The 27,565-nt window shown below is 36.5% G+C and overlaps 1 protein-coding gene across 2 annotated transcripts in view; it reads left to right on the forward strand.

The window, feature by feature from the left end:
• MMS22L (MMS22 like, DNA repair protein) overlaps positions 1-27,565 on the forward strand; it is a 99,003-nt gene that overhangs the window by 13,093 nt on the left and 58,345 nt on the right. For both annotated transcript variants that reach the window (XM_087776032.1, XM_087776033.1), the window contains exons 8-15: positions 939-1,032; positions 3,032-3,162; positions 7,113-7,226; positions 9,044-9,223; positions 15,174-15,236; positions 21,389-21,508; positions 21,917-22,143; positions 24,605-25,114. In XM_087776032.1, coding sequence (XP_087632158.1) covers positions 939-1,032; positions 3,032-3,162; positions 7,113-7,226; positions 9,044-9,223; positions 15,174-15,236; positions 21,389-21,508; positions 21,917-22,143; positions 24,605-25,114 — 1,439 coding nt within the window. The remainder of the gene's footprint in view (positions 1-938; positions 1,033-3,031; positions 3,163-7,112; positions 7,227-9,043; positions 9,224-15,173; positions 15,237-21,388; positions 21,509-21,916; positions 22,144-24,604; positions 25,115-27,565) is intronic.

Consider the following 27,565-nt stretch of genomic DNA (forward strand, 5'->3'; position numbering starts at 1 on the left):
TGCCATCCCATACTTGGCAAACACAACTAATGAGCTCTGGATTTTCTGTTGTTGTTTTTATTTATTTTTATGTTTTGTAGTTTTTAGAATTCTTCTTGCACTTTACAAATGATAATACCAATTACAGGTAGATAAGTAGGCTTGACTTCGTGTAGCATGTTTAAAAAATTCCTCAGTGTTTGTCCTTTCTAATGGGTAACATTTCTGAGCTTCCCAGTGGGAGGGGCGTTTTTTTAAAAATACGTTCTGGAAACTGGCTCAAAATAAGAAAAGATCATGCATATAAAGAAGAAAAGTGCAGACACGGAAGTAAGCACTGCAACATTAAATGCTAATGAAGTATACACCGTTAAGATTTGTGCATACATATAACAACTAATGCTTTCAAATCTTTTAGAAAAAAGGAATTTCAGTCTTAGGTTGTATAAACTAGTATCTGGAGAGGAATGATCCTCTGAGAAGCAGCGTTTTGAATCTTTCTGTTTGTTTAGCTTGTCAGTAAGGCTACTGTTGAGCTGATGAAAAACCAGTAATTTCAAATAAACTTTAAGGAAGAGAATACTGAAATTTTGGAATTGCTTTCAGAACACACTTCACTTTAGCAGTGTTTGAGCTACCTAATACTTTTCTGGAAAGGAAAGGATAACTAAGGGTGGTGTAATCTGTCAAGCTTGAATCAAGACATTGTGTTTAAATTGTGGCTTAGATCAGATTAAGGACTTCATGAACATCCTCTACAGACAGAATTGTCATGAAGGTTTTTTCTTTGTTTTCTTTTTTTTTTTTCTTTAGCTGAATGGCATGTTTGTAAATTACAGTGTACTTGATCATAGATATCCATAATGTTCACTGCAGGCAAAATGTATGCCCATCTTCATGTGTACAGTATCCAGAATTCACTAAAGAAATGTTAGAAATGTGTGTATTTCTAATCACAGGTCTTTCCTCCGTCATGGCATTTACTACACCTCCACTTGGATATTAATTGGCTAGTGTTGGAAATTCTTCATGTACTAGGTGAAAAAATGATGAGTAAGTATGCAGGTTTTTTTCTTGAACTTATTCTTGTACATATGACTTACCTAGGTTTCTCATCTTAATTTTTCCAAAATCACTTACTACTTTTGGTAGTTTTTAAGCATAGCTATATTTAATGCAGTAAACTCAAATATGGTGAAGGCAGGTTCTTTGGGAATCTTCATTTAGCTCAAATTAAATTAAACAGTATTAGGAATTTGTTCTATCAAAACTTGACCAAGATTACAAAGTTTGTTCTCAACTGATGCTTACAACATACTAAATATTTAACAACAATACACTTTTTGACATCACAAATAAAAATGCATTTGTAGAGATCCAGAACGCATAAGAGTCAACAGAATTTGATGAAAACAATGTAGGAAAAGTGTCCAAGGATGGATGAGAACAAAGAATCTCAGAACAGAGAATTTGTATAGTTAACCATATGCGACACTAAGAGAATTCTGGACAAAAGAAGAAGCCTCAGACAGAGAAGGCTGTGAAAGTACGGCAAGAAAAGAGCAAGGCAATACCTTTTTTTTCCTCTCTTTTTTTTTTTTAAAGGCTTTAAAAGGGCAAAAAGTAGATTGATAAGAGTAAGCTGTTCATAGAAGCTAGATAAAAAAAGGTCATAGAATGTAATTGAAGAACCCAACTTCAAAGTAGTTCAGTTTGTTGAAGAATTATTAAAATATAAGAGAGAACTTTATTTGCTTTGTGAGAATTATATCTATTGTTGATGTCCATGCTAGCAAAATAAATCACAAAAATGTATTTTCTTCTGTAATCATTGTGCCACTACAACCAAACCTCCACTCCCGGTTCTTATAAATTATCAATGTAAGTTCCATATAGGCATTGCAACAGTTGGAGTAATGTTGAGGTCTAGAAAGAATGCACTGTATGTTTAGCTCGGGTAACTGGTACTGAATCTGAACTCTTGGATTAGTTTTCATCTGCTCTGAGTGCTGTCACAACACAGCCTTGCTCAGATTAATGCATCTTCACTGTTTCTGCATGTCTGTGTTACTGCATAATGTGTGGGTTGACTGTTTGTTCTACGATTCTGAGTTTCTTTTATGATCCAGTGTGGGATAACCGGTTTTCCTTTTTGGGGGCCTTTTGGAGAAAGTACGGGAAAACTGTTGGAGGCAATTTATGTCCAGAATTCTGTATTTATTTCCAGATAAAGTTCTGAGTAATAATGCAGTAATCCATTTTCATAAGAGAAAGCTCGCGCTTTTTAACAACAAAATTTACTAGTCAAGACAGTAGTATCTCTGCATATATTATCTTGTCTTGTGTTCTTATGTGCCTTGTAGAATTTCTTAGGTTCTCATCTCGTCCTGTAAAGTATGCTGGGTAGAAACTTCACACTGCTGAGACCAATGGCAGGACAGTGGGTTCAGGGCTTCACCCTGCATTTCCGAGAATAAAATACAGGCTTGTTCTACATATCTTCTGTTCCACTGATGTCAAGGAGTTGTACTGTTGAAAAGCTTGTGGGATAAGATCTTACAGCCTCTTTAACTTTACCATTTTATCTGTGTTAATGTCTACAAATGCTCAAGTTGGAATATGATCATGCCAGCTTTTTACATCAACACATCCAAATGAAAGTGTTAGACCTCTCCAGAATTGTTTGTCATCAACTTGCATATCTGCAAAACATGTCATGATTTCAGAACATGCGCACTGGCATGTGACAAAGAAGAACTTGCAGATAAATAAATCTTTATTCCACTGCAAAAACGGTGCCAATAAAAGGCTGTAAAGTGCCAAACTATTTTACTGTCAACCAGAATAATACCAGACTTCAGTGTAACAATGAAGGGACTAGCTTGAACTTAGAATGAGTTTGTGAACTCCCAAATGAGATTGTGAATTAAAATTACATACAGCTTAACAAACAATTCTAAAATATATAGAATAGAAAAAAAATTCCTGTCTTTCTTGTGTTCCTACAGCCAAACCCAGAACTAAATGCGTCTAATTTTCTTTTGTGTTTCAGGACAAGTTGTATATGCTAACCATTTCATAAATCTAACTGGAGAGAATTTAACCAGTATCAGTTTATTTGAAACACACTGTGGAAATCTCATATCTGATTTAATAAGCTTGTCCATCAACAAGTATATAAAGGTAACTTTTCTCCTTTATATAGGACATGGGCAGTTAGATGCTTGTATTGGGAACCATATGAATTAGATATTACACCAATGCATAGATGACTTCTTGCTGCTAAGTTTTAAATGTTATGTATGGCTTTATATCTCCATGTTTTAAAGAGTGTTATTTGTTAGGAGCTCAAATTGTGTTATATTTATTCATGACCATCTGGCAGTTGAATGAGAGAGTAATATTGAAATGCACTGTGTACAGAGCAGAAGTGAGTGCCACATTTCCTAAGTTCAATGTTCCAGGTTTAATGCCAAACATGGCACAGTCTAAAAGGTTTAGAGCTATAGATGCAAAAAAAAAAACCAAAAAACTTTTCAAACTCTCTCAACAGGAACAAAAAGAGAATAACTGTAATCCTGGCAGTAAGCTAACTGGACACTTACAGAATGTCGTATTACAGTTTTATTATGGCACTGCTCCTATTTCCGCAACCTCATCTTTCTGTTACAGTGCTTTTACGTTTGTCAAGGGAAAACTTGTCCTTCTCTTTTCTTTTCTTTTTCTTTCCTTCTATAGCTGCAGTGTTTTTCTCACTTGTTTTGAGCACTCCAAAGCTAGAAAGTCATAATAGCTCCATATAGCAGCTAGTAAAAGAGCTGCATAATCTGCTTTGACTGTGTCATTGTGAAACTTGCTTTAGATGGGCGTATGTGATGCATGAGCACAGGACTCTAATAAGTCGCAGTGACCACTGTATAGTTTGTTTTCCTAGTACAAAGACGTAAAAAATGGAGTCCCCCTCCATATTACTGTTTGGAGGGGGGAATGGCTGTACTAGCATTTGATAGCTGTTCTTTTAAACTATCTTTCTGTAGAGAGCTGTGTTACCTTTTAAAGTCAGTTTTGATCTATTAAATTATCAGATAATACTGCAACCTCCTCCCCCATCAAAAGGCAAGTAGATGAGAGTAATTTTTTTAAAAAGGAAGATACAAATAGTATCTGTTGACCATTGTGCTTGATGGTAGGCTTTGAAATGTTAGATGTTAAAATGACAGATTCATCCTACTTCCACAGAGCCATATTATAAAGACAGAAGATTGTTTTGTCACTGCTTTTTCTTCAGCTCTCCCTAGGCTTGGGCCGCACAGCTTGAACTAGTTCTATTTGAGATTCATTTCTGAAGTGGAGCTTACACTTGAGCTGGATAATGTCTCTTCAGCTGGTGCCTCCTCTAGTATGCATTCATTGCTGTAATCCAGTAATGGAAATAACATCCCTCAAAATTGTTGAAAACACAACTGATACCCATAATAGATGACACTGTCAGCCCATCACTAAAACATGTGATTAAGCTCTTGGCTGAGAATACTCAGAAGTGCAGCTTTTAACATATGTGGGTATCCTTGGAAGGAGGGACATAAACTCTAATCCTCCAGACTCATATTTTCAGATCTGCTTCTTGAGCAGCTCTGATATCAAGACGTTTGACTTGGATCACATACTGAGCCCATTGTGCTCTGAGATACATTTGGCAGAGAAATACATATCCTTGGACATCTTCTTTCTATTTTCAGCAGCACATCTCTGGCACCAGAGCTCTATTGTCCCAACAGTACACAATTTGAGGTTATAACCGTTCTTACCAAGATAATGAACTCAGGATGTTGCAAGAGGAAATCCAGACTATCTCTGAAGAAAACAATGTCTCGGTTATCCTTAGTCTAACTAATATCTGTGTGTTGTCTTGCTTTGGTACTACTAGCCAAACTCTATCCTGGACAGATACTGCAGATGAGATCCTGCTATGTTGTAGAAGAGCACAGTAGTAGATGCAAGTAGTAGATGAAGAAACCTAGTTGCTGCAACAACTGGTACTCCATGTAAAAGGCCTGAAACCCTCACTTGTAAGATAGTTTGAGTACCTAATACTTCCATAAAATCCTCCAGTGTTATAGTGCATCTGTAATGGGTAGACTGTTCCTTTCCGAGGGATCTGTTTTGCTCTTTGTTGATGAGTCGTAACTGGAGTATTTTTGAGGCATTTCAGTCTTGGGAAGTTAGTAGTTAAATAATGAATTTTTCAATAGACTTTGGTGGTGACACTGATGTTTATTCTCAAGATAATGTTTACATAAGATTAATTCAGGTTGTTGAGAGATTCCCATAACGTCTTTAACAAAAAGCGTGAGGAGGCATAGGCACATGAAAAACTCTAAACAGCATACGTGGAATGTGAATAACAGAATTATTTTAAATATTTCAGTCTTGACCTCATGATGCTCTTAAATCGATTGTCAGGGTCCACCCTGACAATTTCATAGGGTAAGCAGGGTTCTTTAGAGAGAGAGAAAAACAAATTGTGTCACACTTACAATATGTATAAATTAATATTTGTAATTAAGTGTTCAGTATTTAAACCTGATTTGGAGCTGTATGAAAACAGTAGTTGTAAACGTATTATTCTAAAGGTAGATGATAAATAAAAAGTCTGTATCCTTATAGAGTCTTATACAGATTTGAAACTAGTGGTGGTATACTTGTTCTTCTAATTGAGAGAGTGTGGTTTTTAGTCACTCACTCCCACTTCTGTGAGGTCTCTTTCGCACAGCTACTGCTGTCACTGGCATTGCGTATTTTGATTTAATTTTTAATTTACACCATTAGGTTTCCAAATTCAGAAATTATTTTAAGTTCCAGTGTGATTAAAGAATAGTTGTGCGTGAATGGATCAGGAAGATCATGAGGATATAAAAATTCAGGATTCATCTCATCAGATCTAGGTATCTAGGAGTTAGTTGGCTAAACTAATCACCCTAGGTTCTTTTTATTGTCAGAGAAGAATAGCAACAGTTCTTTCTCCTGCAGTGAGTTAGATGAATTAGTTTCTGTAGGTGCCCACTCCCCTCTATTTGCTTTAGAGGGGTGTAGGTTGATTATTCAGACTTGGACTACTCATTGTTTAGGGATAAATTGAGTATGAGCTGCTTTGTCTCGCCTCTTTTCTTTCTACATTTCTGCCATTGTGTCCTTGCCGAAGGTAAAATGTGCTGAATTATGCTATTTAAGCAAAGATTTTCTCACTATTTTTACTACCTCTGAATACAGTTCAGTGGATTCATAGGTCCTAAGACAGAGTAAGTAAAGTTTTGTCTATACTATGATTATTTCAAATACAGTGCTGGTAGATCTTAAAAACATTAAAGCATACAGAGAATTTTTATGTATTTAGCACTTTCTTTTGCTGTTTTGCTTATTTTGTTTCACAATTCAGGGAATGTAAAACTGAAAGATGAATCACAAGAAGACTACTTTGCATTTGAAATGCATCAGTCTGAGTGAATTTTGTTAAATATGGAATGGTAATCAAATAACGTACATGACTTGAAATATGCTGTTTTCTGCATATTAAAAGAATGCCTTGCAGTAAATTTACCGAAAAGCAGATTTTGTGAAATGTTGTGGGAACATTAACATCTTCATGCCAACAAAAACATATTCTACTAGCATTATGCCTAGTCATTAAGGATTTTTCAGTTAAAAATAACAATAATAGCTATTAAATGATTTGAAATCTTTTTCTTATCTTCCCAAGAACATCAAGAAAATCTAATCAATCATTTTCTCTTTTCCCTACTGTCAGACAATGAATCAGTATTTATTGAAATTCCTTTTCATTTAAGCTTCAGAATCCCGTTTTCATTTGATTAAATAATGTTTCAAAGTGGCTCAGAAGAAACTAAGAAATAGCACAGCCTGTAACTTATGTAGAATTCGGAAACAGTCTTTGTTGTATGAGAGATATATTTTGGATGTTAATGAAATAATGCACTTTCCAATATGTAATTGTAGCTATGTTATTTAACTGCAAAAAACCCCAAACAACCAAAACCAGGGGAAATATTGGTACATAATATGCAATTTCAAAAATAACACTTCTCTGAATAACTGTATTGTATAATCTCTTTTAGGTGAGACCTTCTGAGGCTCTTACAAGTCACCATTATCCCTGTACATGCATTAAAGAATTATGGATTCTACTTATTCAGCTGCTGGACCACAGAAATAAAGGGTCTCACACGGAGGTAATGGAAGAATACTGTTACATATGCAATACAGTTGCCAGATGTTCCCAGATTGCCATGAATGCACTAGTTCACATATCTGATGACACAAATGAAGTTCATATTTGCTTTAGGAGGGCTGCATGCTAACTGTGATGCTTTAGGCCGCCATCTTCAATGTCCATCAAGTCCTGACTCTAGATTTGCAGTGTACTGTTTGGCTATGATCTACGGCACTGATAAGGAGTGCTCCTTGTGCTAAGGAAAGCAAAGCAAAGGAACAGACTGTGAAAGTTATATGATAGAACAAAAGAAAAGAAACCATGTTTACCCATTTTTTTTTAAATATTTTATTGCTATTTGCAATTTATGTGTTACGTCATGCAGTGATGCATCTCCAGGCATTAGAAACACAAGTACGGTCAGACCAATGATCCATCTAGCTCATGTTTCTGTCTTTAATACTCATACCTTAACTACCTATACAAGAACAACCTGTTTTTTGTTTTTGAATCTTGTAGTTGCTGACTTCTTTTTATGCCCCCTTATACTTTTATTGGAAGAGCTAATCACTACCTGTTCTCCTTTCTTATACCAATATGACTTTATATGCCTATTCATTTTTTTTTCTGATATCTCCTACCTTCTGCCTTTTCTAGACTGAAGAGTCTTACTGTATTCAGTCATTCTTTTTACAGGCACCATTCTCTACCCGTGGTCATCTTTGTCACCGTTCTCTGAACCTTTTTCCATGCTACTACATCCTGTTTTGAATGGCAGAGTACTAGGATTGCATGCAGTATTCCAAGTATGGGTTAGGTGGCCATATGATTTTATACATTGCATAATGATGTTTTCTATTTTGTTCTCTTCCTTTGCTAATATTTTCTAGTGTTTTGATTTTTCTTCCTTGACTGCTGGTTAGAATTGAGCTGATATTTCTCTGAATGAATATTAAGAAGTGTCAAAATCCTTTTGAAAGTTTTCTGAAATAATCTTTATAAAAACTGAAGCTGCCATCTGCGCAGTGAGTACTGTTCACTTAGTATAGAATGAAGTGCTTCACAGTAGAGTGTACTGATAGCTATTTACTCGTTAATGACAACAGATGTAAAGGTGGACAACACGAGTGAAACTTTGTTAGTGTTAAGTGTTTGCGCTAGCTCTTTGAAGCATCAGTTAGGATCAGGACCCAGCTAAGGTGGGTGAAATAGAGGTGCAGAGAAGTCCTAGAGAGCTTCTATGTAATTAGGGAAGATAGGCACAGGCTGTAAGAAGTAGTAATATAGTGGTATAGACAGTGATCTGAGCCAAAGAGAATTAATCACTTTGTCAGTGCTGGAGCAGACATGAAACAAAACAGGGAATTTGAACCTCAGTTTGCTGTCTTTCAGACTGATTCACTACCATCTACTACTATATTCCTCTTGGTTAGGCTAGTCTGGCACTGAGAGCTTTTCAAAAATCTGTTCTAAAAAGTCTTCATTAAAGAAGTCTAATCGCTCTCATATGACTGTTAGTGCACCATCCTGTCTGCACATTGTCATTGCATCAGCTTGTAATTTTGCCTGTGAAGTATCAAACCATGTTCTTCTTGTGACCAAAGCTTGTCCTTTCACGTTGCTTTCTACTGGCATTTGAGAGAGGACATTCTAAAGTAGCTTCAGGTTTTCTCTGGTAATACTGAACACTGTTTTTTGTCAGTTTCTTTAAATGACTGTCATCTTGCTTGTTCTCTGTAAAAGCAAATTAATCAATAGGACAATATTGTAGAGAAAACTGTTAACATAGGCTTTGTTATTCAACACAGTTCAAATTCACTTTTGCATTTTCTACAGTGTTTCTGGAACTTGGTGAACAAAACTCTGAAGAATATCTTTGAAAGGCCAAGTAGTTCTGAAAGGATGTCTAGTTTTGAAACAACTCAGTGTAAAGACCCATTGAGTTTTAGCTGGTGGATTGTTACTCATCTGGCTTCACTCTGCCAGTTTGACCGTAATGGAAATCTAGATGAAAAGGTGGGTATGCTTTTTTCTAAATACCTAAAATTTATTATAATTTATTTAGGTCTCTAACTTTGGTTATTTTTGTTGACAGAAAACAATTCATGTTGTAATGCAGGAATTTTCACACTCCTTAAAAAAAGGTCCTTTAAGGTTGGTGGTGTTAAGGTGTGCTTTGTACAAGTCAGTAAACATTCCAGGAGCCCCCAACGTATTCGTGTTATGCGCCAGATATTCAGTAGATTACTGTATTAAGGGAACTTGAAATAGCCCAACTAGTTAGTAGCACATATACTTAATGCTGTAGCATATGTTTTAAGGCTGTCTGCCTGCAGCATAAATGCTTCACTGGGTTTGTGTTTTAGGAACTGAACACGTTACATTGTACCGTATGATGTATAAACCTCAAACATTGACTGTGTAATTGTTAGTGCCGCTTTTTCTTTTTAAAAGTGGTAGCTCTGCTCTGGATAAATTCCAATCTGTCTAATTGCATCCCAGCAGTGGCATGAAGAGGCACGTATATATTTGCATATACAGCTTAATTTTCTGTGTTGGTGTAGTACCAATAGACACTGTCTAATAACTGTTGAATTCAAGCTTCAGTTTAGGAAGTTCTGGCAGTAAGTTGCAAGACATTTGCTTTTAGAAGATGGCCTTAGATTTCCCTACTGGCTAGGGCAGGCTAGTCCACAATTAATCAGGTTCTTGTCTGTGAATCTCATTGTAAGGGACTTGGCATTACCATGCATTCTGTAGGGGGCCTAGATGAGACCTGCACATGCACCTACACCTGTAAGATGTATGTAGGGCCGTACTTGGTAACTGATGCATCAGATTCCTTCAGGGACCTCTCTGCAGTCTTCTGCAGTTCTGGGGTCATGTAAACCCTAACCCTTCTTTCAGTCTCTTACTCTGAGATTCATTCTGCCTAGTTTTAAGTTTCTAATCATTATTTGGGAAGGAAATAGGCACTCGCTGAGGCAATTCATCCATTTTGAAAGGTATGAAAGCTGCCATTTTTTCTTAATTGACTATAGAGGGAGCTGACTAGAAGCCAAAGAGAGAGCTGAAGACCCAGAGATCTAGTTTTTGTGTGGTTTTGTTTGTTTTTTTTATCTGATAGCATCTTTGGCACTAGGGAGAATCAGGTCATGCCACTTTCTGTCATCTGTCTTTCTGTTCTTTTATCTTTTGCCACATTGTAGTTGTGTTTGGTTTTTTTGGTTTGGTTTTTTTTTTTTTTTACATTTCAGCTGGATTGCTTATATTCCCTAGTTTGCCAAGCATCGCTATATATGGCTTCTTCCACAAATTGGGCTTAATTGCCCTTTCTTATGAAGTGTCTTTTATTATTTGTAATTTAATAGTGTGTATTAAAACTGGAAAGGTCATACCCTTTTTCTGTTAAAATCTTTACCATGATTTCCTGTGCTGATGTAGGATGAAAGGTTAAAACCTTGAAACATGTTTGTGAACTGCAGATATGTAAAGAATGAAGAGTCTGATCACATCAGTTGATCAATTTGTTTTGATGACTTGAAATGCCCCCCCTTCATCTTTAGATCTGTAAAAGCATTAGTATTAAACAGAGAAGGAAATAAAAATGTTGAACTTCTGTGAATGCTTTTAATCCTAAGTAAAATTAGACTTTCTAATAAAAGTAAGAATTACTTTCATTGATTTTTATCTTGCAAATTCCCTGATTTGTCAAAAAAAAAAAAAAAGATAGGAAAGGTGTGGTGACTCAGTGCTTGAATACTTAGTTGAAAAACTCATGACCATTTCTGGTGACTAGAGGACTTGATGAATGTGGGATGCTTATGCTTCTGCTGCTTGCAGGTTGACAGATCCTTTAGGATCTCGTGGCAGCCTGCTCATTATCATGTCGTTCAGTCTTTTTTAATAATACCATGGCAAAATGAAGCAACTTCTTACACATTCATACAGTGTAAAATTGCAGACCACATCTGATTGTTACACTGAAGGTTGTCTCAAGCTTCCCTTGCTTTTGCCCCATTACTATAGTGTTGGGGGAGGACCACAGTTCCTAGTGTATTTCAGAGGGACATTGGGAAGATAGAATTACTACACTCCTTGCTTATTAGAGGAACTTTAGATGGAGAGAACAGGTTATTCCCAGGTTGAATACAGAAACCAGTGTGAAGCAGACATTTATCCTGGGTTTTTTATATTTTATGCCCTAATCAAAATGCAGTGATACTGTTTACTTTGATCATTGGATTTTTTTCCTGTCTCTCATACTGATACATACTATGTATTTAGCCTCGTGAGAGATTATTTTTTGCCCCAGGCACTGTATTATTTAAATAAGCCAAACAGATGTAGAATGGAAAAAAGGTTTCCTGTTGTTCTTATTTTAAAGTAGGAATCTGAGATGCAGTGACAGGAAGTGACTTGCCCAAGATTAAATAATTATTTTTTCCTTAGAGCCCACCTGGGAGAAGAGAATTTCCAAGTCTTGATTTGTAAATCATGAGACCATCCTGTGCACGATCCTCTTGATGTTTCCAATAGTCTTTATGTTCAAACTGTTAGCTGTGCCTCACATTTCTCTGAGTGTGGCTGTGAGTTTGTCCAGGGATCCCTGTTCTCTTAAGCACCATGGGTGCTTACAAAAAAATCTATCAGTAACAACAGTGCCTTTTCACACAGCACAAGAATGTAATCTGTCATAGATAGTTGATGGTAACCATTTCTTTAGGTTCCCCCCCCACTCTGAGTTACAGCCTCAAACATTCTTTGAACATTGTAAGATAAAAATTTGTGAAGTCAGTGGAATTACATCAGGGCTCAATGTAGTCCTGTTTTGTTGGTTAAACATCTGATGCGATAGCTTCATGACACATGCTTTCTTTTAATTAACTGTGATCAGAGGTGGGAGGGTGATGTGTCATAATGATGGTTATTCATGTGCTCTGTAGCAAAAATTGCCTCTAAGCCTATGTCATCTGTGGAAGATTTTCAATTTTTTAATGTGGTCTGCATGGCCTTGAGGTTATTATGAAAGCTTTTAAAATTCTAAATAGGTTTCAGACTTCTTCCTTTTTATTTTTTCCCCTTTAGCTCATATAACGTAATTTAAAATATGCAATGATTCGTATATATTGAATATATATTTCATACACATGGAACCATTTCTTTAAACTAGAAAATTTTGGCCAGGTTTCTTAGAGACTCTGTTCTGAGGGATGTACAGTCCATGTCTCTTTCCGTAACCCCCCGTTCAGGTCCCACTTCACTCTTCTGAAAAGCAGGATTTGTACATTTAAAAACCAAATGGGACCTGATGAGAAAACTTGCTACTTCTGAACATTGCAGGGGTCAATTTCAATATACTGTGGGCTGGGGAAATATAGGCAGAATTACTTGGGGCTAAGAATTCTTGTCTTTGGATAGAATAATCTGAAATGACTACGTGGCAAGATATGCAAACATGGACTTCCAGCTGAGAAGCCTAGTATGGCTCTTGCAGGTAGTCAGCTGTTACTCCCTTGCAAAAGTTTCTTCCTGTGAAAGCAGAGGGTCTCAGCTCAAGTTTTTGGTTTTAGCAGTGCTTTCATGCACTGTAAGGCCTCCAGGTTTCGTTGATTTTCAGACTCTATGGGGGTGGAGGGAGGATGTTGTAAGCCAGCAGGTTTGGAGTAAGAGATGTAGAGTCTACACATTCTCTGACAAGGATGGATTGTAAACAGTTGCCGTGCCATACTGCCAGTGTAGCGGGGAATACTGTTAGGATGTAAATTTAGTGGGATTTGAATGAAACAAGTTTGTTAAAAGATAGAGACAATTGAGGCTAAAAAAAAAAAAAAAAGAGTGCAGCAGGTTGTTGTCATTCTTTCCTGCGTTTGGGCTGAACCTGGGTGCACTCTTGTAATCAATTCTGGTTGGTGTCAGGAGTTTACCCTAGATTACTCCAGGATCTTGTAAGGTGATCAGCATACTGCAGATGAGCTGGAGCTTTGGCAATAAACACCTTTTGTATAAATAATGCATCCTTGGACTATGGGAGTGCTAAAAGCATGTTCTGAGCAGGCTGATCCAGACATCCAGAGGTCTTACAGCCATTTAGCATGAGTCCCTAATATCTACTCATTTCTGATAAATCTGGCTTTTGAGCAGTTGATTAGCTTTACTTTGAGTCTGCAGTAGGACCATGCCAGTGTGTAGGTATTCACATAACATGAAGCTCTGAAATACAGCAGTTAAAATAAAAATCTGATGCAAATACCAGCCAGAACTGTCTGGGAATGCTGGTTGTGCTCTTCCTGGGTTTTACTCATTACTGAAGTGTTGCCTTAAGAAGTCCTGTTTACCACCCTAGGCATGATATGCCCTCTCCTGTTTTGGCACAATTATTTGTGTCCCTATTCTATGACCTGGGTCAGGCCCTCCTCCCTTTTTCGTTCTTTTTTTCTTTCTTTCCTTCCTAAAGCTCCAGGTCAGTTCACTGACCTGGTTCACACTGTGTGCCACAAACAGAAGCGCCAGAACAACTGAGCAGTGGTAGGCTACAGCTGTGAGGGCAGGAAGAGCAGCTGGCAGGATGAGAAGCAGCAGTGGGAACTCCTTAATTGATACTGCTCAAGTTCCTGAATCGTGAAATCACAGCTTTAGTGCAACTTTCTGCAGATCTGTCCTTTCATTCACATTTGTTCCATAAACAGTCTACAGACTGTGACTTGCTACCATTGGCAATCTTTCAGAATTCTTTTTCTTGTCGTGCAAAAATGTAAGGCCACCAAGTAGTCAAGTTCTGTTACATAAGTATTAGTGTATCTTTTTAAAGAGTTCGTCTTTAAAATTCACTCAGTACTCTCTGGAGTTCTGTGTGGAGTTGTCGCCAAGTCACAGCATTAAGTAGTGTAGTCAGTAGCAGAGGAGGATGGGGCACAATGGTGGTGTTGCTGGAAAGCAGTTACATTTCAACTACCAAAGCATAAGATGCTCTTTACTGTAAGCTCTATACAGACATTTAAAGGACAGATATCTGCAGAATAATTTACAGAGCTTAACAGTTGTGATAGTGAAGGGAATGAGTAAGGCAGGACAATGATGAAAGTACTATGTTCACACATCTAGTTATCTACACAAGCTGTATACATGGCTGAGTGTAAGAAGTGATTTTTGGACCTCCTAGAATTGTAAGTATGTTGGCTTGGTTGCCTTTTATTTTTTTTCCTGGGAAATAGCCTTAGCTGCAAAACCTTCTACCCTTTTCTTTCCCACTCTGCATAAATACATTTTTTTTCTCTTCCTTTTTAATATACTTCGCCATGCAACTCTTACTTCACTATCATGGTCTTGTTTATTCAAATGGATAGTCATCTGTCTTCCCAAGCTGAAGAATATGAATTATGGGCCATATTTGACCTACCCTGGTTTTTTTTGTTTTTTTTTTTTTTTCTATCTATATAGGCCATTAATATCTGGCCAAGTCCTTACTGAATTGGCGAAAACAATCCTTAATGTTTGGCCTGGGAAAAATGAGTTAGAAGTGTGGGTTTTTGTTTTTTGTTTTTTTTTCATTGAAAAGGACAAAAACAAGAAAAGGTGAGACTGTACCTTTTCCCCCTTCTTACCCCTTATATCTTCCTTTTTACAGAACGTTAAAGAAAGCAATTGTAAGACATGCTTACTGCTTGTATTAGTCAAAAATGCCTGAATGTTTTGATTCTTTATTAAAAGTGAAGGTTGGGATTGCAAATGAGTCACTTAAACCAGTTTAAATTACGTGCTCTTTATTTGTTTTTGAGGCCTAATTTTTAGGACAGGTATCAATTACATTCATAAAACAAAAAAGCTCTTTTCAGTGATGACTACAATATGCTGTCATGAAATGAAATATTTCTGAAAATCTTGCCTGCTTATTTTCGTGTTATTACATAATGACTCCTGTGAGGAATACAAATGCTATTTCATGCTGATAATCATTATTTTTCAGAAACAGAAGGAATCCAATTGGAAATTTGTGGAAGAACTCCTTAAAAAATCCACTGATGCTCAAGTAAGTGTGTAAAGGAAGAAATAACGAACAAGGAAAGTGTCAGGGATGGTTTCAGGAAAAGACAGTGCATGAAACAAAGTCCAACTAACAAGTGTATTTTTGGAATTTTAGTGTTTTTATCACAGGTAAATGAACATCCTTGACGTAGCTGAACTATGGCAGTATACAGTTCCTTCCTTGTTAGCAGTTACACTTGCTTTAAAGTGGTTGTGCTTGATGCTAAATTGTCAGATAAAGGAAAAAGATAATTATCCTGGAAGGGTAGGTATATGGCTACTGAGACAAGATGTATTCAGAATAAGAACTGGATGCTTAGAAAATGTAAACCAGATACTGAATGTAAGGATATCAAGTTGAGGAGACATGATGAGGGAGATAGTCAGTTGCATTGAAAATTCAGCTATATCCTCATCACAGCAGGAAGGTGACTTGCCTTGCTGAGCAATTTGTCTTACAGGCTTGAATCAAACTCTTACTGATAAGGTTCTAGTTTCTGAGCGCTCATTTCATACCTTATCATTTTTCTTTCTGCAGAACTGTTAATGCAGTGCTTCAAGGCCCAGAGGTCAGAACTGACCTCCTTTTAAAATGCTTTTAAATATGCTGTTCATCACGTTTTTAAATATGTTACGTTGCAGCTTTGTAAATTTGTTCTGAAGTTGCATGGTACAAATTGCAAATGCTGTTATCAGCAGCACCTATAAAAATAATTTATTTAATTTGTGTACGCTTAAGATGAGAATAAACATGTTTGGTTTTGTATTTGGTCTCAGATGAAATAAAAAATCCTGCAATGTTCTGTTGTTGAAAGCAGTAAAGGAATCAGTTGTGGTTTTTTGGTTTTGCGTTTTTTTTTTTTTATATTATTACTGCCTTGCTTATGCAGTAGCAACAGCTGTGGTTGAAGCTGGAGTACAGAACAATACTTGTTACAACTACAGTTTTTACAGAAAGATATTTTGTAGTTGGTAGGATAGTTGAAACGAGAGAGGGTATTAAAAAGTTGGAAAATCATGCTATACATAAACTAACATTTGTTTATGTAGTCTTTCAGCTTAAAAGGTTAACTCTTTTTGAATGATTTTACAGTATATAACTGAATACACACACTGCATATATATTAAAACTGCAGTGATGTCATCACTTACTGGATGCTTACCATTCTGTGAGAGAAACTGGAGAGATTTAGATAAGAGGCATAAAAACTGTGAGTAGCTTATTAGCCACCTTCCTGTGTGTCATCTTCTGTATGTCAGCAACCTGAGAAACAGTAAGAGGACACTTGTAGTTACGTTTTTCTTAAACATTCATAAGAGGAATATTTTGATGTTGAATAAAAATTACTCTGAAGTTGAAGATATGTAAAATATGCAGCTTTTTGATGTTTCTGTTAAGTATTGAATTTTAGGCAGTTTAGAAAGGCAGCTAGGTGGCCAAGTTCAGATTTGAATAATGAGTCAATCATGACACAGTAATATGAGGCAAATATCTGTTTTAATTTCCAAAGGCAGCCACTGTTGGAATTAAAACCAACCCTCATTTGCTAAGGAAGTTTGCAACTATTACCAACCATGTAAGGAGCCGTCTAGTTTATTTCCTTTTTTTGATGTGTTTGGTTTTTTTTCTTGCATTATGGAGTTAGCTGCTTGTAGGAAATGCTCCTTGGAGAGCATTAGTCCCTATATGTGCATGCATGAGTGCATGTAGGTACTTCTGTTAAAAAATACATCCTGCTTCCTATCCCTGCACACCAGCCTTCTTGACAGTGTCTAGGAAGGAGATTTTCTTTTACCAGTAGACATGTCCATCTCCTCTGTTGATATGTCAGCTTCGTGTGGCCACTCTTACCTTTTATCTTAGAATCATCATAGAATCATTAAGGTTGGAAAAGACCCTTAAGATCAAGTCCGACTATTAACCTATCACTGCCAAGTCCACCAGTCTCTGAAGTATCTGTTGAGTGAGTATTTTTGAGACGAGAAAATGTAGGAATGAGAAGCACAATGAGATATCAAGAAGTCAATAATGAAATAGGACATGAAGAAGCAGGAAAAAGAAAAAGGGAGAATAGTGCTCTTTGAACAACAGGACAGTATTAATGATACAGCCCACTAACACTTGGCTTGAGTTTGTTCGTAAATCCTACCTGAGCCATGCTTTTCAGCATATACTCTCTGTTATCTATACTAGAGATGCACAGTAATAGCTGTGCAAAATAAGTTAGAAGAAATGGTAGTGCCGAATCACTCATTTGCAAGAGAGGGCAGGAATTGGTGGTTAGAAACTTCATTTTTAAGTATATGGGAGCTTAAAATCTAATCACGTTTAGTACATAATATGTCCATCAACCTCATAATCCACCTGTGCTTGTTGCTCCCAAACTTCAAAAGCTTGTAGACTATATGTTTAGAAGGACAACGGGAATATACAAAGGATGGGGTGGAGATGGAGATGAAATCAAGTATACATAGTTTTGTGTGTTCAAAAGCATCTGAAAAAGGTGCAGATCATACATTTGTAATGTAAATTGATAATCTCTCTCCTACCAGTAACTGTTATTTTCTCTTTGTGTGAGCTTCAATTTCTATGTTGTGAAAAGGTGATTTAGTGGGCTCTGTTGCAGACATAGATTTTGAGGGTAAGGGGGCATCAGAAAGTAGAGAAAAGAATGGCCACCTTTGATAACTCCAGCTTCTGCTGATTCATTAGCTTTAACATCCTTAGGACAGCTAAGTATTGGCATATAAAAATGACTAACCAGTGTTAAACCTGCAGCATTTTGGTAGTTTCAGAAAAACTGTTGAGTTTAGTGATCCCCAGTACCGAGAGGGCAGCCTTCATGCAGGCAGCGGAGAACCTGAGCCATTTTCATCCAGCATATGCCTGATTTTGGGGGTGATAAAGCCTTCCTAAGGAAGGTGTCCCGTGACCAGGTGAAGGTGGCAGAGGGGTGCTGCAGTGCCCTGTCTCCAGGTGGGAACTCCTTCTTTATAAGGTTATAGTCAACCTGCTTCTGAGCAAGGAAAAGATGTGAAGGTGCTGTTCAGGTTAGGGGACCAATGGAGATGGGAAGCAAAAATACTCTATCTGTGAGCTGTAAATAAAGGTAGCAGCAATAATGGATACCTGGGCAAGTGTAGAGTGCTGCTTCCCTGGATATGTCCTTTCAGCTTCAAGTTGACAGTTGACAGACTGGTGAGTTTCTCAGCCAGAAACTGTTCTCTTTTTTATAATTCTCGATAGATAGAGTTGAAGACAAGTGCTCATGTGAAAGATCTCCCATCTGTATCACAAAAAAGGACATTTATGGGGAAACTAGTTACATGAGGTATTCCCCACTTCTGTTGTAATTTAGATTTCTGTTACTGGGCTAAGGACAAAAGTAGAGCTGGTTTACAATTCTATTTGTACTACAAAATGAAAATTGTTGTACTAGGAATATTAACATAGCTGTATTTGTTATCCTAGGCAACATCAAACTGGCTAAATTTATGGATTGTCAGTATAAGATGAATTTGTGTTTACAAAGTTTTATTGTAAGTGAGGATCAAAAGCTTTTTGGTTTGTAAGAACTAATAGCAGTGTGTCTTATTAGCCTTCTCTCATTTTAGAAAATAAATGCTTCATGTTTGTTTCATTTCTGCCTCAATTTTGTTATACCATCACTATGTTTTTTGTTTAATTCTACTCCGAAAGAGATACAGAAGTATTTGTTGGAGTTCTAGGAAACCAATTTTGTTACTACAGTAGGAGGTCATAAGAGAAAAGTGTTGTGTTTAGATAGTACTATCATTTTGATAGTATCTGGTGTTCCTCCCTTCTGCGATAAATTAAAAGCTGACTACCTCAAGAGTTCTGATAGTATTTCCAGCAGTGCAAGGAGACCATTTTAAGCAAAAGAGCAATGAGAGAATCCATTAATCCCAGGGATATTTGAAGTCTGGAGAACTCTTTCATATTAAATTTGAGATAAAGTCTTCAGTACTATCTTGGTTTTGGAAACTGTTCTAAAACTATTGTTGGACAGATAAATAATGGTTGAAATTGAAGCTGCTCACAATACTATGTTAATTGTTGAATTAATTTAACTGAAGCAGTCATCGTTTGTTGAATCAGATCCTAAACATAATTGTATGCACAAATTACGGCTTTAAGACTAAGTATTCCCTTTCTAAAGGGTGTGTGTTTTGGAGTGTGTTTTGGTTTGGGCTTTTTTACCTCTTGCGTAACTGGGCAGAGCTCTCTAGAGAAATAGATATGTTCTGCTGCATTTTTTTGTTTTATATCAAGACTCTTGCTTTTATTAATAAAAAAAAAAGCAGCTGCTGAAAGTGACTGCGGTTCTGTCCCTTGTTTTTTTATATAAGATTGTTATTTTGGGAAGACTACTGATTTAATAGTTACAGTTATGTTGTATATAAAAACGAAACTTGAGAATCACCTTTCATTTGTAGGCATTTTTATTATATTTGAACTATTATTCTCTACATCTTTTAATGAGTCTTTCTTGAAGAGTTTCTTTTCTATTTCAGTATTTCTGGTTTTTTGTATGTTGTTATACATAATATCTTGAATATATAATTTTCTATGACAACTGAAAATGCCTTTTCAATTTTCAAGTTGTTTTAGAAATAGCCACTTTAGAAGCCATATGCCCTACATTAATTGTGCATGAGAAGAGAAGGCAGACGTGATTAGTAGTTATTGTAGATGACTGGTGTAATTGTTTACAGTGTTCTGATAAAGTGTAGCAAATAATGTTTTCCACATGAATGTATAGCCAGGTAGAGGCAAGTTAATGAGTTATAATTCCTTTGTGAGGCACTGAAAACAGGAAAAAAGCAGCTGTAAGACATAGTAAACCATAAGAAGTAGCATTGTGGGTAAGAGCAGAAGTCCTGCTCTTCTAGTAACAGGTACTGAATGAAAGACTAGTTAAAAAAAAACCAAACAAACAACCCACCCCCCAAAACAAACAAACAAAACCCAACACAACCTAATGCTATCTTTTTCCATCACCTGACATCAGTCACTTTTTGTTTTTTAAATCTTATTTTATTTAAACATTTTCTGAGCTGGGTGAGCTTGGGACATAATTCAGGACCTAGCACTGTAATTGGAACTGAAGGGGATAACTTCCCAATATTTATCTGAGGCATGTTTTCCTTCATTCCCCTTCCTGGGACTATGATTTTGAGTCATAAAACTCATCCTGTATATTTTTTTTATTTTTCTTACCCCTTTTATTCTTTTCTAGCTTATTTTATGCTGTTAGAAATTCCAGGCCTGTATAGTGTTTAGATGTATTTGAAAGCTAGAAGTAGGTCAGGGGTTTCTTGTTACACAGAACAAGTTCGCTGCTATCCCAGAGATGTGTTAGACTTACATGTGTAAAAGTCTTCCCTTAAGATGACTACACACAAGCTTGTCCACTAAACCACTTTTATAGTCAGTGGAGACAATAAAGCCCTTCCAGGGCTTATCATCCTATACTTATCATCCTAAAGTAGATATCTAAAACAGACTGGATTAAACATGTGATTTCAGTCTGATCGTGGAGCTCCTAATATCCTAGCTTTGAGGCAAATCCAGTTTTGCTGACATCAAAAACTGGATGAGATGAATCCCACTCTCAATATCCCGCAATTACAACCTGAATGCTTCACTGTGTTCAAATTGTTTGGAATTTTCTATTTTCTTTCCTGTAAGCCTTCCTTTTATGTGCAAACTTTGGAACTGATGAATATGAAAAATGTGGTGTGGGAAGTTTTTTGTCTGTTTCCCCCCCCCCAGTGTTCAGAGACTTATTTGCCCTTGATTTAGAGTTCTCTGGGATGTTAGCAGTATAGCCACATTGCAGAGGTTTGAGCAGGAACATGATTCAGAAAGAAAAGACCCTTCTGTTTGGAGTATTATAAAGAGAAATATGAGCTCGCAGATAGTTGCACCTTTCCGCTGGATTGCAGGATGCAATTGTCAGCTTTTGTCTTCTAGTTCATTGCTCGTATTAGCAGATTAATTTACTCAATGTTACATAATTAAAAATAATTTTTATATTAGGAAATTATTCTTAATAGTCTGGTAGTGTTGGGTTTATGTGTAGACAAGGTGATGCTACCCTCCTACAATAAACTTTTTATTCCCTTTTCAAGACTGGTGTGTTGGAGGAACACTTACGAATGCACCTTCAGTGCTGTTTGACTTTGTGTAGTTTCTGGGACTTGAACCTGTCTATTGTCACCATACTCTGGGATTATTACAGCAAGAACCTGGTAAGTAGATGAATGTATGTGGATGGTCCTCGATTTTTAGCAATTAATTTGGATTCTCCTCTAGCCAAGATTGATTGCTTCACTTTAGTAAAACTGACTAGTCAATGGCAGAATCCTTAAATTTGCTATATTTATTTAAGAAATCACGTTTAAATATATGTTATGGTCCATTACATTATGTCACAATAGAATGAATTAGAATATATTTTTACTCTTATTTTTCATCAGGACTACTGATTTTAAGATCTTTTAAAAACACTTTGCACATAGTTACAATGCATTTTTATTTTTTGAGTTGTTGTAGGAACATGTCCTTTTGTTTGTGTGAAGGATTGCATCTTTATTGCCTTTGGATTATTAACATTTATTGTTACTTATCATCTTTTCTGGTTTCATTTATTCTTTTAGAACAGTTGCTTTACTGTTCCTTGGCTTGGTCTGAAGGGTCTGGCAAATATTAGTAAAACTTCTTTGTCGATGCTTGAGTTGGTGAAAAGTTGCTGTTGTGAACAGCAGATCCCCGCCCTGTACAAGTCCAGCAACAGTTACTTCATTTTTCTCAGCATTTTGGCACGGATGATGAGAGAAGAGGCGGAGAACAGTGGCGTGCATCCTTGGAAGCAAATTAAAGGACGGTATGGCTGCTATTTAGTTTGTCTCATGTTGTAAGAGGTCTTAGTCAGACTGCATGGCCCTTCCAGCCACATACCAAAGCAAGGCAGGGGTACTGTGCTCACGAGAAAGTAAAGGGGATGAGGGATCCAGTGTGATTCATAATTTGAAGAAGGCAGTTGTTCCCTGAAGTTTCTGTTGCCAGCTAAGGCTGTGACAGGGTCCAAGAGCTGAGTCCAAGAATCACCTTGGCATCCATAGCCTATGACGATTTACTTCGTCCCACAGGCCAGGAATTTGGTACACTGGCAACCTATGCAGTGGTACAACCCTATTGCCAGACAGGTAATGTAATTAAAGCACAGAGATTTTATTTGAGCTGCATGTAAGCCATATGTTATCCAAGAACATGCAGACTGGTTCTTGCTAGGCCTGCAATTTCATTTATATATTTCCATTTTCTTTTTCATGGTTTCCAAAATTTCTCACAAATTTTTTTTTGGTGAGGGTCTTAATTTTTCATTTAATTTTGAAACATACTAATTAAGAGGTATGGTCAATCATGATATAAAAAACCCCATGAAATATATATGCTGTAAATCAAAATCCTGATGTATTGTATTAGTACTGAATCCTTAAAACTTTTATTATAGTAATGAGATGGTACTAATCATTAAAGGTGCTAACTTTTAAAAAAAATTTTTTTATTGGATATAGAAGACTTAGAATTCGTTTTGTTTTTTTAAATATTTTATTAAGTATTAATAAAATTAATTAAAATTTTACTAAGTATTAATAAAATCTTTTTGTATGCAAGTAATCAATATATATAAAAAATGCACATCTGTATGCCCACCTTACAAAGCTATGTGATATGTTTCTTCCAAGAAAGAAGGGTGGGTTATCTTGGCTATCAGAAAGGGAAAATATATCTAATGTCTATATACACTTCATGAGTTGTTACAGTCAGTAAAAGTTCAGGTTTAAAAATTACTAGAACTACATTGAAACAAATATGTTGTTGGATGCTGAATCAGTGTCTTGGTTTACTTAGTAATTTTAATTAGCTTGCTCTGTTTTTACTGAAAACAAATTATACTTACATTTTTGTTACTTTCCCTAATTTAAGAGGGGGAATAATAATACACAACATACACTGTGTCAGTCTGCTCAACCAGTATTCATTATTTCTACCTTGAATAAATCAATTACACAAGTAGCAAAATTTAACAGCCTACAGCTATGATTTTGGGATGAACTCTGTTTTCAGCAGCTAACCAAGCATTAATTGATGCATGAAGAACATAAATGCCTGTCAGTAGTAATTTACTACTAAACAACATTAATTGGATTTGCTGTAATTTTTGGTGGCTAGATTTGATAACCTCAGCACCATTTCCAACTAGTTTTCCAGGTGACAGAATAGGAAAACAGCATTTCTGGATGTTTACTGTATGTGGAACTTACTTTAAATTAAAGGTAAAAGATATACCCAAGGTTTTAAACACACAAATCAAAACGTTAAGCAAGCCATTTTCGTCTTATTCCTTTGTCATAGGAATGGTGACATTTATTTAAAAGTCCAGATCCAAGCAAAGGTCACAGAAAAGACACCTCTGTAAAAGCTTTCTGCTTTTTGTCAACCACTTTAAAGTTGCAGAATAGCAGTGCTTCTCACCATCAGCTACATGTGACTTGGGCACTGTCACATAAGCAATACAGCTTAAAGTTTACTAATGTCTTCCTGCTAGAGAGAGGTTTCTCTCCCAGATGCCTCAGTTTCCCTGTTTTCTCCCGAATTTGTAGTCTGCAGTCCATACAGTAGGTGTGCAGTACAGGTTGGTACAGAATTTGGTGAAGCACTGTGGAGAAAAGGAGCTTTCCATCAGAGATCTTCCTCTCCCTTCTACTGCAGTGATGGTTATGTAGGTGAGCCTTTGATCACAGCAGCTGTGGGAGTATAACATAACAACAGAAATGAGTAGCTAAAGGAAGGAGGGTCCCTGATATTTTTGGAATTTTCTTTGTCACGTGGAAATAAGGGAGTTTCTAGGGAAGAAGCTGGGGTACAGGAATTGTTTGCTGTTGCTAAGAGATGACACTTGGCAACTTCCTTTCCTAGCAGCCCTCATGGGCTAAATTTGATTGATGTGAAGGCATTGGTATGGAAGACATCCATCACAAAGTAGAGAGTCTGCTCAGCTTTGGATAAGGGAGAAAGTTTAGGCTGTGCCTGGGGTTGAAAACTCTTAAAGTGTACCTTGTATTGGGAGCAGAAAATGAAACAGCATGTTTGTTCCAAGAGCCAAATGAGTAGAAGAGGGGAGTGAAAAGAGGATATTTAAGAATTAAGGGTTATTGGAAGAGGATAACTGTAAACTAAAAGCATGAAAATACAATTTTAGTGTATCAAGCAGATAGAAAATGGCGTACTTTAAGAATCTTTCTGTTTTCTGGTTTGTTTGGTTTGTTTTTTTAATGTAGAATTTATTCCAAGTTCCATCGGAGAAGAATGCAGGAGCTGACAGAAGTGGGGCTGCAGAACTTTTTTAACCTGTTCCTCATGCTGGCAATTGTTGCAGAGACAGAAGATATCGTGAGTCGAGTATTGGATCTTCTGGGTTTCTTGACTCCATCTTCCATCACCATGTCTCAGAGAGCTCTCATCTGGAGAGGCCATTTTGCTTTCCTTTTGATTTATGTTGAGAAGAACATGGACATTAGTGTCCTAGCTGAGAAACTCTCAAATGCTTTCCGTGAGAAGGCAAAGGAGTTTTTAGTAACCAAAAATGACTACACACAGAAACAAAATCTCTGGACTCTACTTTCAGCCTACATTGATGGTGTCCAAGAAGTGTTTGAGACCAGCTGCTACTTGAGCCTTTCTGAGGAAAAGTTGCTAAATGATGGCTTTACTATGCTGCTGCCTGCTTGCCGAGGAGCTGAACTGAGTATGGTCCTAAATTTTCTTCAGGTTGTTCTAGCCAGACTTCGGTAAGTTATTTAGTTAAATTGTGGATATAGACTGGTATGTTGGTTTTGTGTTTAGGGTTAAACTGTAGTTCATATTAATTTCTTACTGAAATAGAGTAAAAGGAAAGAGAAATCTCTGGAGGACTGTGAATGATATTGGTGGATTTTGAAATTTAACATACTTCACTGCATTTAGAATCTTACAAATGTTTCCTTAATATTTCACGACATTAGGTTTGACATCCCTGATATTTTGTTATGAATTAGTGGCTCTGTAGAAAGTCATCCATCTTTCTTTTGGCACAGGAAATTTCAAAATTATTAGCTGTACTAAATTACTTATGTTAGGGGATTTTGGTGTGTGGTTGTGGGTTTTTTTTTTTTTTTTTTCTTCAGTGAATCTGTTCTGTTTTTCAGACTCTTAATTCTGTTTTTTCCTCTTTCACCAAGGTTGCAATCAAATACAACAGTTATGGAGATTTAAATACTTGTTTGGGGTTCAATAAGAAAGAAGGAAATCATATTTTACCACTTTCAAGTAGTTTTGCTTTGATGTACTAGTTCAGTTTTCAACATCCACAGTGCCCTTCAATAAGCATATTTTTGTCTGCTGATGCCTTTCAGAGGTAGTCCTCCAGTTTTGACGCCCAAACTGCCTTTTGTTATAAGATATTAAGAAGCAGCTATTGATCTGCCATTACTTCAAATGTGCAAGACTGAAATATGTGGAAAGAGCTGTGGAAGAGTGCATAATAGGAATAGTCAGGCCCATATGCAAGATCTCTCTTTAACTAGGGTCTTTGTTATTGTCTAGTAGTTTGACTGCAGCTGTCAATAGCTTATACATCCAAAGACAACTGTTTTTCAGGCAGTCGTTTGAAAAAAGATGAAGCACGAAACTAAGTTTAGTTGATTTATTATTTATTATTTCAGTTCAACTGAATGTATTTACTGGAATAAATTGGAGACTTCAGAAATACTTTGACATTTTCTCCATTAGCTAATACACAGCATTTGTTGCATGGTTTTTAAAGATGAAATAGGGAGAAATTTGAGACTGGTGTAAAAGTTGCCTATTTCATAACTTGGCGTTGTTCCAAAACTTTCCAGAACTGGGGGTTATGTGGTCCTCTTGTAACAGAGAGGAAGGCATAGATGTTCATAACAGACATGTCAGGTCATCACAGACAAGATGCAGGACTGTATTCGTACCTTTTCTTACAAAAAGCAGGTCTGCTGTAATATTTGAATTACCAACATGCTTAAATACTAATTGGTATGAGAGAGACTGTTCTTTATTTCAGCTTCTGTATTTATACATTTGGTTACTGTTAGCTGCCTATTTATCCCATCAACAGAGTGGCTTAATTCCTTAATGTTTATAAAACGCTTTGATCTCCAGGTTGTATGAAACAGGAAAATGTTACTGCTTCTTCCACTTTGACAGACTCACTGAAAATAGTCCTCTGTTGCCACACCAGTAAAACAACACTAAAAACAGTTTCTTCATTGAGAACATTTGGATGACTTTGTGCCAGCCATTAACTATCATTGACTTAACCAGACTGATTAGGCCTGGTCTGTCTGCAAACTCAGAAAAAGATTAAATGGTTCAATGCCGTTCTCTCTCCTGATTTTAAAATCTAGGCAGATATAAGATAGTAGGCCTTTCATAAATGTAGTTTTTCTGTACACTGCACTCTAATAATTTTATAACTGTATGACAGGGAATTTACAGGTAGGAAGGAAGTGAGATCACTGATTAGAGAGAAGCGGCTCCCTCTAGGCTGTTAGGAAATAATAACTTCATGTGCCACTTTCTGCTAACCCCAGATGATGGCTCACAGGAGCATTCTTTATGGCTGATTAAGTAGCATTATGAAAATACTGACTTGGTTACGTTAACTAAATGCCTCAGTATTTAAAGCTTAAAATGTCAAATAGTTTTAGCAGTCTCCTTTAACGTATCTTGTTGGACTGCTAGAATAGCATTCCTGGTTTCCCAGTCGCTTTTATTTGAGGGTACTGTAAAAATGGCAATCTTTCCTTTGCAGAGTGAGGTGTAGCCAAAAGCTCTTCTTTTAATTATAGCTATTCATGCTGCTATGGTTAAGGGTCTGTCAGCATTTCCATTATAAACCTTTATTTTCAAGGGTTTGTAACAGAGCAGTGAAAACTTGCTCTGGGCTAAAACTTGGCATACAAGGTTTTGAAAGTGCACTTGTTTTCTTCCTTTCTTTTTTCTTAAAAGGCATCTGAAAAGAGACCCCCACCTTCACCATTTTTACACTACTGTGTTTTAAAATAACCCTTTCCAGGTTTTTCTTGTATTTTTTTTTTTTGTCTGCTAGAGAAGTACTGGTAGCTTTTGATTGTTGTATTTACCTATGCTTATACTGTTTTAAATAAGCTTTTTTTTTAAACCACTTTTTTATTATTGTTATTATGATTATTTTGGTGTGCATATATTTA

This window comes from Nipponia nippon, unplaced genomic scaffold (assembly GCF_047370975.1).
Source record: "Nipponia nippon isolate SJK-2023a ecotype South Korea unplaced genomic scaffold, ASM4737097v1 scaffold_4, whole genome shotgun sequence".
NCBI classification, from domain to species: domain Eukaryota; kingdom Metazoa; phylum Chordata; class Aves; order Pelecaniformes; family Threskiornithidae; genus Nipponia; species Nipponia nippon.